Raw genomic sequence first — 12,782 nt, forward strand, 5'->3', positions numbered from 1 at the left:
TAAGATAGTATTGGGACCAGCAGTTTGCATAATGGCTATGTTGCTGGACTCCCAAGTAGTCAACAGCAGTTCGAGTCCCGGACCCAGTGGCTTAAACTCACGCTGGGCGCGTGTACATGCTTGCCCAAGATCCTGAGAGGAGAATGGAGGAGAAGGGATTACGGTGTGGCCATCCCCCCTGGGGGGGTGATTTCTCGCTTTCTGTCTCTCTGTCTCTCTCTATCTTCCTGGTGAGCACACGTGCCCTTATAGTAAAAACCTCTCAAAAATAAATAAATAAATAAATAAATAAGATAGTACTAAATAAAAAATTAATATAATTATTAGTATATTTGAGGATACAAATCTTATCAACCTAGAGAATCCACTATCACTATCTTCCCACTGGGATTTTAACTTTCCTTGACAATCCTCAGTAGTATAAACAATGATTTTATAATCAGTAATGGATTTTTCACTAAGTTCCTTTAAAGTAGTTTACATTTCCTGCAATGCACCACAGTAAAATGGAATTAATAACATTTCGGGCTTAAAAATTTTTTAAAAATTGGATTTATACTGCATTTTATTTCCAACAAGCTATAAGTTCACAGGGATGTGCTGTATTATAAATGAAAGTTTTCCTCTAAAAAGCTTATGCAAAAGATTTCACATACACAACATGTACGCTATACGAGGTGAGATTTACTACAGAACACTTCAAAAATAACAGCCAGACTTGTTTTAAATGTGGTTTTCTCACCTAAAATCTCACATAGAAAAAGCAGTTAGACATTTTTTCACAGGGCGAAAGTGCTATGGGTGTAGAAACAGAAACTGTGAGGGGTTACCAATTCCAATACCACTTCCCACTGCTGTAAACTATTCTGTAGGAAACCCTTAGCCCGTGAAGTGTGCCGTCCTTTCCATAGCGGTCTCCCAGTCACTCTCTCTCCTGTCCCTCTCAAAATTAAAGCAGCCAGAGAAGGTGTGTGCTATATCCTGAAAGCACCTCGCCTCAGTAAAGACAAACATATTCAGAATCTACCCAGGGAGGGACCAGCAGTTGGAGTAATGTCTATGTGGCTGGTCTCCCATGTAGTCAGCCGCAGTTTGAGTCCGAGACCTGGTAGCTTAAACTCATGCCGGGCGCGTGTGTGTGCCCAAGATCCTGAGAGGAGAATGGAGGAGAAGGGATTGCAGCGTGGCCATCCCCCCTGGGGGGTGATTTCTCATTTTCTGTCTCTCTTTTTCTCTCTGTCTTTCTGGCGAGTGCACATGCCCCCGTTTTTCGGCCAGGGCCACGTCCTAAAAAAAAAAAAAAAAAAAAAAAAAAAAAAAAAAGCCTCTCCAGAATGTACCAGGGAATGACACCTATCATTAACCTTACTAATCTCTCCCTAAAGACTGCATAGAGTAATGGCTTTATTTTCCCCCTTCCATGAGTGAAAGAGACGGGGGGAGGGGGGGGGGGACTATAATCCTCCCCTGCTTTCAGTTAACGCTGGATCACTTTCAAGTGTGTGCCCAGCAGACTAATGAAGGTCTCCAGGCTTGAACCAGGAACCTTCCAACAAACCTTCCCAGGCTGATCTCTTGGAATCCCCAATCCTCCCAGCCCCCTATTTTCATGCTCCATCAAAAGCAAATGCTTTCAGTTCCTTGAGCCCTCCATGCTTTCTCCCTCACCTTGCTAGCACTTACACAGCACGCTGTTCTCATTGTCTGTAGCACTGTTTTCCCTCTTTACTGTGATAATTCCTCCTTATTTTTCATGTCTCACATTAAGTGTCTCCTCCCCAAGAAAGCCTTCTAAGATTCTTCATACGAGGCTAGGTGTCACTGAATAACACCCTCCTTTCCCACTTAGTTTGGAATTAAGTGAGAGCTAAGCTAGAGAATCAGGCAAATGGAAAGCAAAATACTCTCCGTTTCATTCATGAAAGCTGCGTTGGACAACCTAGTTCCATCTGCAGATAAATGAGCCTATGAAGAACTCAGTGTTGGGAACCAGCAGTTAGCGTAATGGCTATGTCGCTGGACTCCCACGTAGTTGACTGTGGTTCGTGTCCCAGACCCGGTGGCTTAAAACTCACGCCGGGCACGTGTGCGTGTGTGCCCAAGATCCCGAGAGGAGAATGGAGGAGAAGGGATTGCAGCGTGACCATCCCCCCTGGGGGGTGATTTCTCGCTTTCTGTCTCTATGTCTCTCTCTGTCTGTCTGGTGAGCGCACGCGCCCTACAGTGAAAATCTCTCCAAAAAAAAAAAAAGAACTCAGTGCTGAATTAAACTGTTGACAGCATGACCACTGCAGAGCTCCCCAAGGGGGACCATCCTGGGAAACGTACAGCACGAGGGCCAGAGAACGTGTACTTTCTGAAAGCAGGGTGACTTGCAGAGAATAGAGAAAGGGACAGGGATTGAGCTGTGCATATTCCAAAAAGAGGTAAGGAACTGGCAGAGATGTTATTCCAGTAAAACTCCCTCCTTACAGGGAAAAAAAAAAAAAAGAATAAAGGTTTTTCTCCCAGCTGAATACACTGCTTACAGCCCCTGTCACAGCACTCGCCCACATTGGATTAGAGTGCACATTTAGTTGCCCATTTTCTCTGCTAGTCCTTGAGCTCCCCCCACGTTATTAGGACCCTGTCTGTTGTGCTTACCAGTTATAGCTCCGGATCTAGCACAGACAGGAACTTAACAAACGCACATCAAAACAATGGATCAGACAATTAATGACATGTTCTTCTGCACCTCCTACAGGAAACTTTTACAGTTCATATTGAGATGAATAAAGTCCCTTGAACAGTAACAATGAATTTACAGAGTAATCATGCCTAGGACTCTTCAAATAGGTTGGTTGGGATAATCTGAGACCTTTAAATTCCTAAAAAAAAAAAAATAGAGATGCATCTTATTTTTAAAGGACCAGTGATAAGTCTCCAATTAGTTATGTTCATTTTGACTGAGGCAGATGAAAAAAAAAAAAAAAAAAGGTGGAGAGAGGAGGGTAAAGTCATATAAGAAAAAAAGAACTGAAAAAGTAATATAAGAAAAAAAGGAAAAAAACTTTTATGCTCAAAGGGCATAAAATATTGAATACATAGTTAGTAGAGATTAAACAAGCCTCTTGGTATTTTATTCATAAATATCTCAAATGATTTTAAATTGGTAGCAAGGGGACTTTCCTTATATTTGACAATTCACACAAACAAAAAATTGCTGGGCTGGCCCTATAGCACAGTAGTTAAGTACAGTACACTGGGAGCCAGATCCCACATGATTGATCATGGTTCAAGTCCTGACGCTGGTGGTATGAAAAACACTTGTGAGCATGTGTGCCCCAAATCCTGATGCGATAGAGAAGTGGAAGAAAAAGGCCCATGGCATGAATGCAATCCACTGGGAGGCTGGGAGTGGGGGTGGGGGTTCTCTCTCTCTCTTTCTCTCTCTCTGGAGAATGTATGCACCCTCTCACAATTTATTAAAAAAAAAAAAAAAAAAAAAAAAAAAAAAGGAGGGCCAATAAGTAGAGTGGTGGTTAAGGCATTGGGTCACCAGGTTTGAGTTTGAGACCAGGCAGCTGGCTTTCTCACTTTCCCTCTCTTTCTTTCTCTCTCTCTGTCTCTCTCTGGTGAGCATACATGCCCTATAACAAAAATTTTTAAAATAATAACAAATAAAACTAGAATCCGCAGATGGCATAATGGTTATGTCGCTGAACTCCTACATGGTTGACCATGGTTCAAGTCCTGGATGCAGCAGCTTGAAACTCATGCTGGGCACATGTTATGTGCATGCCCAAAATCCTTAGAGGAGAATGGAGGAGAGGGGATTGCAGTGTGGCCATCTCCCTGGGAGGTGATTTTTTGCTTTCTGTCTCTTTGTCTCTCTGCCTCTCTCGTGAATGCATGCACCCTAGAGCAAAGATTGCTCCCCCCCCAAAAAAATGATAATAACAAATAAAATTTAAATATTTTTTTAAAAGAAAAGGAACAATTACCAAAAAGAAAAAATCCCCAAGAGACTGTTGTTAGTTCTTTAGGAGCCATAGAACAGCTGTAAATGCAGCTAACTAATCCTTCAGTAGAGAGTGAATAATGACAAGTGTTCCCAAAGACATGAAGAAACTGGAACTCTCATAAACTCCTGGTGGGAACGTAAAATGATACAACCACTTTGGAAGTCGGACAGTTTCTCAAAAGTTAAACACAGAGTTACCATATGACCCAGCAATTATACCCTTAGGTATATATTCACAAAAAGTGAAAATATATTTCTATGCAATACTTTATAGATGTTGTAGCAAAAACTGATAATAAAAGTCCATGACCCATGACTGGATAAGCAAAATGGGGTATATCCGTACAGTTAGCAACAAAAGGAAATGAAGCAGCAGACATGCTACATTTTGCTATAGGACACGTGTCAGAGAGAAGGGGAAAGTAAGAAAGCAAGTTGCCAGGTCCTGGACTCAAACCCAGCATTTTTTAAAAAAATTTTTAAACATTATGCCAGTTGTAAATGACCGTATGTTGTATAATTCTATTTATATAAAAGTCAAGAGACTGTAGCATGATTATCCCCTATGAAGAGCACTCTCTCACTTTCTCCCCCTCATTGTGTCTCTCTCTGGCAACTATGCACTCCTCTAGCAAAAATTTAAAAAAACAAAACCAAAAAAAATCCGGCAGGATGTGAGCCTGGGACCTCCTGGGACCGCTATATCCTACAACTGGAATGATTCTGGTTTCCCTGCCTGTGGCAGGGAGCTAGTTAGAGAACAAGGTGCTCCTCGCTGCCTACATTCCTTAAAGTCACAGGGCTGACCTCCTACCAGTCATGCTTTATGCAAGAGATGATAAAGTTGCATGAAGCAATTCTGAAAGAAACCCATTTGGTGTCACTTTTTAAAATGTTTAGTGACTGACTTAGTGGAGGAGACCAAGGACAGGCGCTTACACCAACCAGTTATGGCGAGATGCTTCCCAGTAGATACAGAGGCAAAGTGGGTGGCGAGTGCAGGCCAGGCTGGCTGGCTCACAGCAGGCAGATTGGTCTTCCAGAAAAGGAAACACCTGGGATACCTGTTTAGCGTGTTGGGCACAGAAGACATCCAAACAATCTCCCATCCCTCTCCCTGCACTGGGACACACACTGTAAAGCACCCGTTAGTGCCAGACTTTTTAAAGAGGTTCTCTTCTTTAATCTTTGCACCAACCCTATCAGAGAGATGCTATTATTCCCATTTTATAGGCAAGGAAAAAACTCAAATCCAAACTGGCCCACCTTTTAGGAAGTTTTTCTAGGCTTCGGCATGGGCACCTGGAGGATTGTCTGGTCCCTGAACCCAAGCACTCTCCACACCACACAAGGTCTCCCTTTGCACAAGAGCAAGGGGCACCACTGCCTCTGCAAGTACTCAAGAGAATCCAGGGAAGAGGATTCCAGTGGCTTTGCGCATCCACCTCTCTTGCCCTAGGCCACCCCTGGCAGTTGGATGGATTTGTGGTCTAAGTCTCTGAAGTCAGAAGTACACAAAAATCCATCTGTCACTCACCAGGACAGACACAAACCTCAAGATAATTTGTTTTCCAATGGTTTCGGCTTAAAGTTCTGGTTTGGCATTGGCTTTTTTAACAACTAACAGCTGTAGGCAGTTTTCACACAGAATAGAGACATCAGTAAGGCAGAGAGATGGAATTTTCTCTCTGTGAATACAGAACACTGAGCTGTCTTCAAGATGCACATGGGACTGCCAGCACACAGGTTCCTGCTTAGGTCCCATTAAGGGAGGCTGCCAAAACATGACTGAAAGGACCACGAGTGTGAGATGCTCTGAAGGTCCTAGACCCTCCCCCCAGCTCCACTGCCATTGCTGAGGTCTTCAGCTATCAGCAACACCTATCTCCTTAGGTGGACGTTCAATTTTAAAATACCTTGAGTGGGAAATAAAACCACACCTATAAATGCATCATTACTGACCCCTTGATAGCCATCATGGTTGGATGATTCACTGCCCCGCCTTGGGAGTGGACTATGTATCCTCGACCTGCCCCAATGACTTCAGGCTTGGCTGTGTGACTTAGGTGCCAGTCCTAAGAGAAGGATGACACCTCTATGAAGTCAAGTGTGGCCGTGTTACTTTTGTGGGCCAGTGAAATGTGGGCACAAGTGACATGTGCCATTTTCTTTTTTTGGAGAGGTTTTTGCTACAGGGTGCCTGCACTCACCAGAAAGACAGAGACAGACAGAGAGAAAGCGAGAAATCAACCCCCCCCCCCCCAGAGGGACGGCCACGCCACAATCCCTTCTCCTCTATTCTCCTCTCAGGATCTTGGGTATGCACACACACATCCCTGGTGTGAGTTTAAGCCACCAGGTCAAGGACCCGAACTACTGTTGACTACATGGGAGTCCAGTGACACAGCCGTTATGCCAACTGCTGGTCCCAACGTGTTCTTTTCAAGCATAAGCTGAAAGGCTACTAGTAGTTCACTGAGTCTGTCTTTTCTCTTCCACCAGGGCTGGGTCTTGCAGAAGTTGAGGAGGAGCAGAACCAGAGCTTATCCACACTGAACACACAGCAGTAGCAAGAGATCAGCCTCTGCTGTTGAAACCACTGGGGCTGTACTATCACAGCACAACTTAGCTTAGGATGACTGGGATGACCGTTCAGCGATCCCCACATAAAGTACAAACATGCTGCCGACAGTCTTCCTTTTCCTAACCAATTCTGATCAGTAATGGGCCTTTCACTCCACTCAGGAGACCAGAACTCCAACACCAGCTTCACAGGCTCTCTCATATTGCTGCATCTGTTTGCTTTAGAAATAAATGCTCGTCCTAAGAGCTGGAATAATGGGCATTTCAGGCCTTGTCCCTGGAGAGCACTGATACTGCCCACCTTACTTTCTTGACCTAAGAGTCACAAGAAATGACAGCACTCTCTAGCACTTGGTGAACAATGTAAATGGTCTGATTACAAATGACTCCAATACTAAATACTAGTGGTGAGCAAACGTGATAGTATCATGTACCATTCCCTGAGCACTCTGTGGGCCAGTCATTGGGCCATTCCCACTGGGTAGTGTTCTTATTTAAATATTACATCAAAGCTAGGAGGTTTTCCGCCTTCACTTTCCAGGAAACAGGCAGACAAAATCAGAACAGTAATTTGAACCAAGGTCTTCCCAACTCGTATGCTAGCACACTGGGGCTAGTATCCTCTGGAACACAGACGGAAAGAAGCACTGTTTGGAGACTCTTGAAAAGCTAGGTTGGAGTGTACTTATGTCCCTTGATGAATGGGTCCTGCCCTAGATATATCACCTCATTGGAAGATAGTACATTCTAAAATATGATAGCATCTATAAAAACTTTCCCACACCAGTTATTATTCCAGTCCTGTCATTAGGCTAAGTAATGATACTGTACTTAAGTAATAATGTCTTTCACCAAAGGATCAAGGACAGGAGGGGAAGTATGACTAATTATTTAAATTTTTAAGAAGATATTAATACTGTAAATTAGGAGTGGTTGGGAGCACTGGGGAACCTTAGAAGGTATGAAGCCTTTGCTCTACAGGCTCAGTGCTGACAGAGGGGGTACAGAAGGGAAGGATCAATGGGGGGGACATTTCCAAAAAAAAAAAAAAAGTCTATGTAAACCAAACCAACTCATCCTCGTCCTCTCTTTTCCTCCCTGCTGGCCCCCGACAATGCTGCAATAGAATAGGACTCACCACAAGTTCACTGAACATGACGTCCAATTCTTCCACAGGGGGCATGGGCAATGCTGGCTCCATGGTCTGAAGTGCGAAGTTGCTATCGTTTCGCAGCCGATATGTGATTTCTGGGTGGTCATTATTTCGGAAACAGCAAAAGATGAATGAAATCCCCCGTCCACTCCTCTTCCTTGGGGCCATGGCTGGATTCTGTGCTATTTCTTGATGTGACTAAACTCTGTAAAACGAAGACATGACATGGTGAGAGTGCAAGAATACAGAAAACAATTTTTTGAAAAGTCTGACCAATTCAAGAAAGAGAACCCCATGCTGGAGGCAATGTCTGTGCCCTTCAGGACCCAGAGAAAATGACCCCAAATGGGCCTGAAGTCCTGCTGGGCAGAACACACACTCCTTCTACTCACTTGCTGGATGTTTCCACAACCAACTGCTGAGTAAACAAGACGACGCTGGCACCTGCCCCACAGCATGTCTAACCACAGTGATCTACTGGGCGTTCTTTGTATATCACACTCTCTTCCCTGATAACCTGCTTTGTTTTTGTTACTTTCCCCAAAAGAATGACCTTCTCTCCCTTGCCTCCTGCAAGATCTTTCATTCATCCTCTAAAGCCTGATTCCCACTTCTCCTTCTTTACTTTCCCTAAGGTAACTGTGGTTTGAATCCCCAGCCTGGGTCAGTCTGAAACACACCAGACACATGCAAGTGCCCAAGATCTGACAGGCTGGGAGACTGGAGGAAGGGGATCATGGCATGAGCAGACCATGCGGAGGGCGTTCTCTCTCTCTCTCTCTCTGCATGAGCAGACCATGGTGAGGGTTCTCTCTCTCTCTCTTTCTTTGAGTGTGCATTCACACTTTCATAAATAAAGGAAAGAAACAAGAAAGATAGGATTAAAGAGAAAGAAGAGGGACAAGAATTGGCCCTTTAAGAGATGGAAGGGCAGAAGAGAAGAAATGCACCTCAGGCAGGGAAGGTAGCAGAAATAAAGGCACAGATATATTATTTATACACTTAAAAGTAAAAGCATAGACACAAAATAGAAACGAGAAGGGAGCATGTCAACATTTAACAATGGTTAATTGGGAGCAATGAGAAAGTGGCTGTCTTCTTTGAACTTCTTTTCCTTCCGTTGTAAAAGTAACACCCAATCCATGGACATATGACATCTTAGAAATCAGAGAACTCAATTCCAAACTCTATCACTAATTTCTTGATTTTGTAATTATTTGATGATATATGCTCAGATAAGTTCTCATAAACAACTATGATTTGTAAACATTCTTAGAGTCAAGCCTCTGAAACTGGAAGTCTCTTGGGGAGAGAGAGAGAGAGCATGCGCAAAGGTGAAAAGTGAGGTGTCCTTCATGGAGTCCTAGATGCTGCTCTAACTGGCTCTGAAATAAAGATTGAGCCAAGAGGTTGAATATGCCGTTCTCTTGGGGCACACATTTCCTTGCTTAGGGTGAACTTCTTTAAGGCCATACAACACAAGAGCAGCACTTGGGATTCCTTTGGCAAATGTGTATTAATACCTAGAGTGTACCAGGTGCGATGGTAGGCACTCAAGGATACAGAAATGAAGGGGTCACTAGGAGTTTATCATTCTGGTGAGAGACAACAGCACACTAAATCCTATCAGTAAGTGCTAGGTAAGCTGAGCAGGAGTGTCTGGAAATGCCCCCGATGAATGAGCAGAAAACATGGGAAGCAGGCACTGGAACAGTGCAAGCAAAGGCATGAGGTGGAAGGCACCTGGTGTGCAGGGAATGAGTGACCCATTCATTGGATGTTACACCCTGTGGTATAACATCGTCCCCCCGTGAGTTCTCACCTCCCTGCTCAAATCTGTCAATGGCTCCCCAGTAGCATTCGGAATCAGCTTTCATGTCCCATCTAACTGGATTGAATTAAACTTTTCCATCCTTCCTATTTCCTTAAAAGTATCCTATACTTCACTCAACTGACCACTTTCCATGCCCCATAATCATCTAACTCGTCTCACCTTCCACCCAAGTGGTCCATGTCTTACTACCTACACTTAATCTTTCTCAGCATTCTCCCACCCTGACGGTATCAATCTCTAGAGATTCAGTGAGCCACGTCTGCTGCTAGTGGTAGCTGAAATTTGGTTCAATGTTTCTAAAGGGCAAATTTATCAAAACCTTAATATAGCCTTACATTTTGACCTACTACTTCTACTTTGGAATATTTCCTAAAGAAATATTCAGAGATACTATCACAGAGGTTTCACAAAGAATCGGTAAGCATTATCTATAGTAGCAAGTGAGTGATAGGATAAAATAAGTGCTAGTAATGGAGAACTATATGAAAAGAATAAGTCAATTGTGGGCCAACTATTAATAGATGATAGGCCACTAAGCCATGTCTTATTAAAAAACTATTTAATGACATGGAGATACTCTCACCAAATAATAAAAAGAATAGACAATGTCCCTTTTTTGCTAAAAAAAAAAAAAGTTTACATAGACAAGCAGGAAAAAAAGACAAGAGAAACACATCAAGATATGAGCAGCAGTTAACTTTGCGACAGATGTGTGAGTGACGTTGTTTGCTTGAAAAAATAAAATACTCATCTATACTTTCCAAGTTGTTATAAGGCACATCACTTTCACAATTAATACAATTAGATGATAATTTTTTTTTAATGTAGAGAGAGATTTTTGCTCTAGGGCATGTACGGTTGCTAGAGAAACAGAAAGTGAGAAATCACCCCCCCCCCCCCCCGGGGGGGGGGTCCACGCGCAAGTAAAAGCATAGACACAAAATAGAAACGAGAAGGGAGCATGTCAACATTTAACAATGGTTAATTGGGAGCAATGAGAAAGTGGCTGTCTTCTTTGAACTTCTTTTCCTTCCGTTGTAAAAGTAACACCCAATCCATGGACATATGACATCTTAGAAATCAGAGAACTCAATTCCAAACTCTATCACTAATTTCTTGATTTTGTAATTATTTGATGATATATGCTCAGATAAGTTCTCATAAACAACTATGATTTGTAAACATTCTTAGAGTCAAGCCTCTGAAACTGGAAGTCTCTTGGGGAGAGAGAGAGAGAGCATGCGCAAAGGTGAAAAGTGAGGTGTCCTTCATGGAGTCCTAGATGCTGCTCTAACTGGCTCTGAAATAAAGATTGAGCCAAGAGGTTGAATATGCCGTTCTCTTGGGGCACACATTTCCTTGCTTAGGGTGAACTTCTTTAAGGCCATACAACACAAGAGCAGCACTTGGGATTCCTTTGGCAAATGTGTATTAATACCTAGAGTGTACCAGGTGCGATGGTAGGCACTCAAGGATACAGAAATGAAGGGGTCACTAGGAGTTTATCATTCTGGTGAGAGACAACAGCACACTAAATCCTATCAGTAAGTGCTAGGTAAGCTGAGCAGGAGTGTCTGGAAATGCCCCCGATGAATGAGCAGAAAACATGGGAAGCAGGCACTGGAACAGTGCAAGCAAAGGCATGAGGTGGAAGGCACCTGGTGTGCAGGGAATGAGTGACCCATTCATTGGATGTTACACCCTGTGGTATAACATCGTCCCCCCGTGAGTTCTCACCTCCCTGCTCAAATCTGTCAATGGCTCCCCAGTAGCATTCTGAATCAGCTTTCATGTCCCATCTAACTGGATTGCATTAAACTTTTCCATCCTTCCTATTTCCTTAAAAGTATCCTATACTTCACTCAACTGACCACTTTCCATGCCCCATAATCATCTAACTCGTCTCACCTTCCACCCAAGTGGTCCATGTCTTACTACCTACACTTAATCTTTCTCAGCATTCTCCCACCCTGACGGTATCAATCTCTAGAGATTCAGTGAGCCACGTCTGCTGCTAGTGGTAGCTGAAATTTGGTTCAATGTTTCTAAAGGGCAAATTTATCAAAACCTTAATATAGCCTTACATTTTGACCTACTACTTCTACTTTGGAATATTTCCTAAAGAAATATTCAGAGATACTATCACAGAGGTTTCACAAAGAATCGGTAAGCATTATCTATAGTAGCAAGTGAGTGATAGGATAAAATAAGTGCTAGTAATGGAGAACTATATGAAAAGAATAAGTCAATTGTGGGCCAACTATTAATAGATGATAGGCCACTAAGCCATGTCTTATTAAAAAACTATTTAATGACATGGAGATACTCTCACCAAATAATAAAAAGAATAGACAATGTCCCTTTTTTGCTAAAAAAAAAAAAAGTTTACATAGACAAGCAGGAAAAAAAGACAAGAGAAACACATCAAGATATGAGCAGCAGTTAACTTTGCGACAGATGTGTGAGTGACGTTGTTTGCTTGAAAAAATAAAATACTCATCTATACTTTCCAAGTTGTTATAAGGCACATCACTTTCACAATTAATACAATTAGATGATAATTTTTTTTTAATGTAGAGAGAGATTTTTGCTCTAGGGCATGTACGGTTGCTAGAGAAACAGAAAGTGAGAAATCACCCCCCCCCCCCCCCCCGAGGGGGGATGGTCATGCCGCAATCCCTTCTCCTCCATTTTCTTCTTGGGATTTTGGGTGTGCACGCACACACCCTCAGTGTGAGTGTAAGCCATTGAGTCTAGGACTCAAACACAGTCGGCTATGTGGAAGTCCAGTGACGTAACCACTACACCTTCTGCTGGTCCCTACATGAGTTAAAAAAAACAAAACCATTTATATAGTTAATGGCTTATACTAGAAAGGGAAATAATTATGCAGAAGTATTCCTACAGGGCCTGCAGGTGTCACATTGGGCTCTCAACGCATATGCAGGACCCTAATGGGATACAGAACTGGAAGTAAAAGGATTACAGCATGACCAGAAACCATTGAAAGTTTCTCTCCCATGCATGTGCACATGTGACCTATCATGAATAAATGCAAAAAATAATTTTTTAAAACATTTCCCAGAAACAAAAAGTTATCTGTTGATGATAACATATATGGTAATATATATGACTTGACTAAAATGCCCTGGACTTACAATGGGGAAATACCATTTTGTATGCTAAAAACATGTACAGTGGTTAAATGC

General features: G+C 42.7%; 1 protein-coding gene across 5 annotated transcripts in view; it reads right to left on the minus strand.

Moving 5' to 3' along the window:
- Positions 1 to 12,782, minus strand: part of DAAM1 (dishevelled associated activator of morphogenesis 1) — a 206,134-nt gene that overhangs the window by 118,488 nt on the left and 74,864 nt on the right. For all 5 annotated transcript variants that reach the window (XM_006144833.3, XM_014586410.2, XM_014586413.2 and 2 more), the window contains one exon: positions 7,725 to 7,944. In XM_006144833.3, coding sequence (XP_006144895.1) covers positions 7,725 to 7,907 — 183 coding nt within the window. In that variant the 5' untranslated portion in view covers positions 7,908 to 7,944. The remainder of the gene's footprint in view (positions 1 to 7,724; positions 7,945 to 12,782) is intronic.

Source organism: Tupaia chinensis, unplaced genomic scaffold (assembly GCF_000334495.1).
Source record: "Tupaia chinensis unplaced genomic scaffold, TupChi_1.0 Scaffold000133_1, whole genome shotgun sequence".
Taxonomy (NCBI): domain Eukaryota; kingdom Metazoa; phylum Chordata; class Mammalia; order Scandentia; family Tupaiidae; genus Tupaia; species Tupaia belangeri.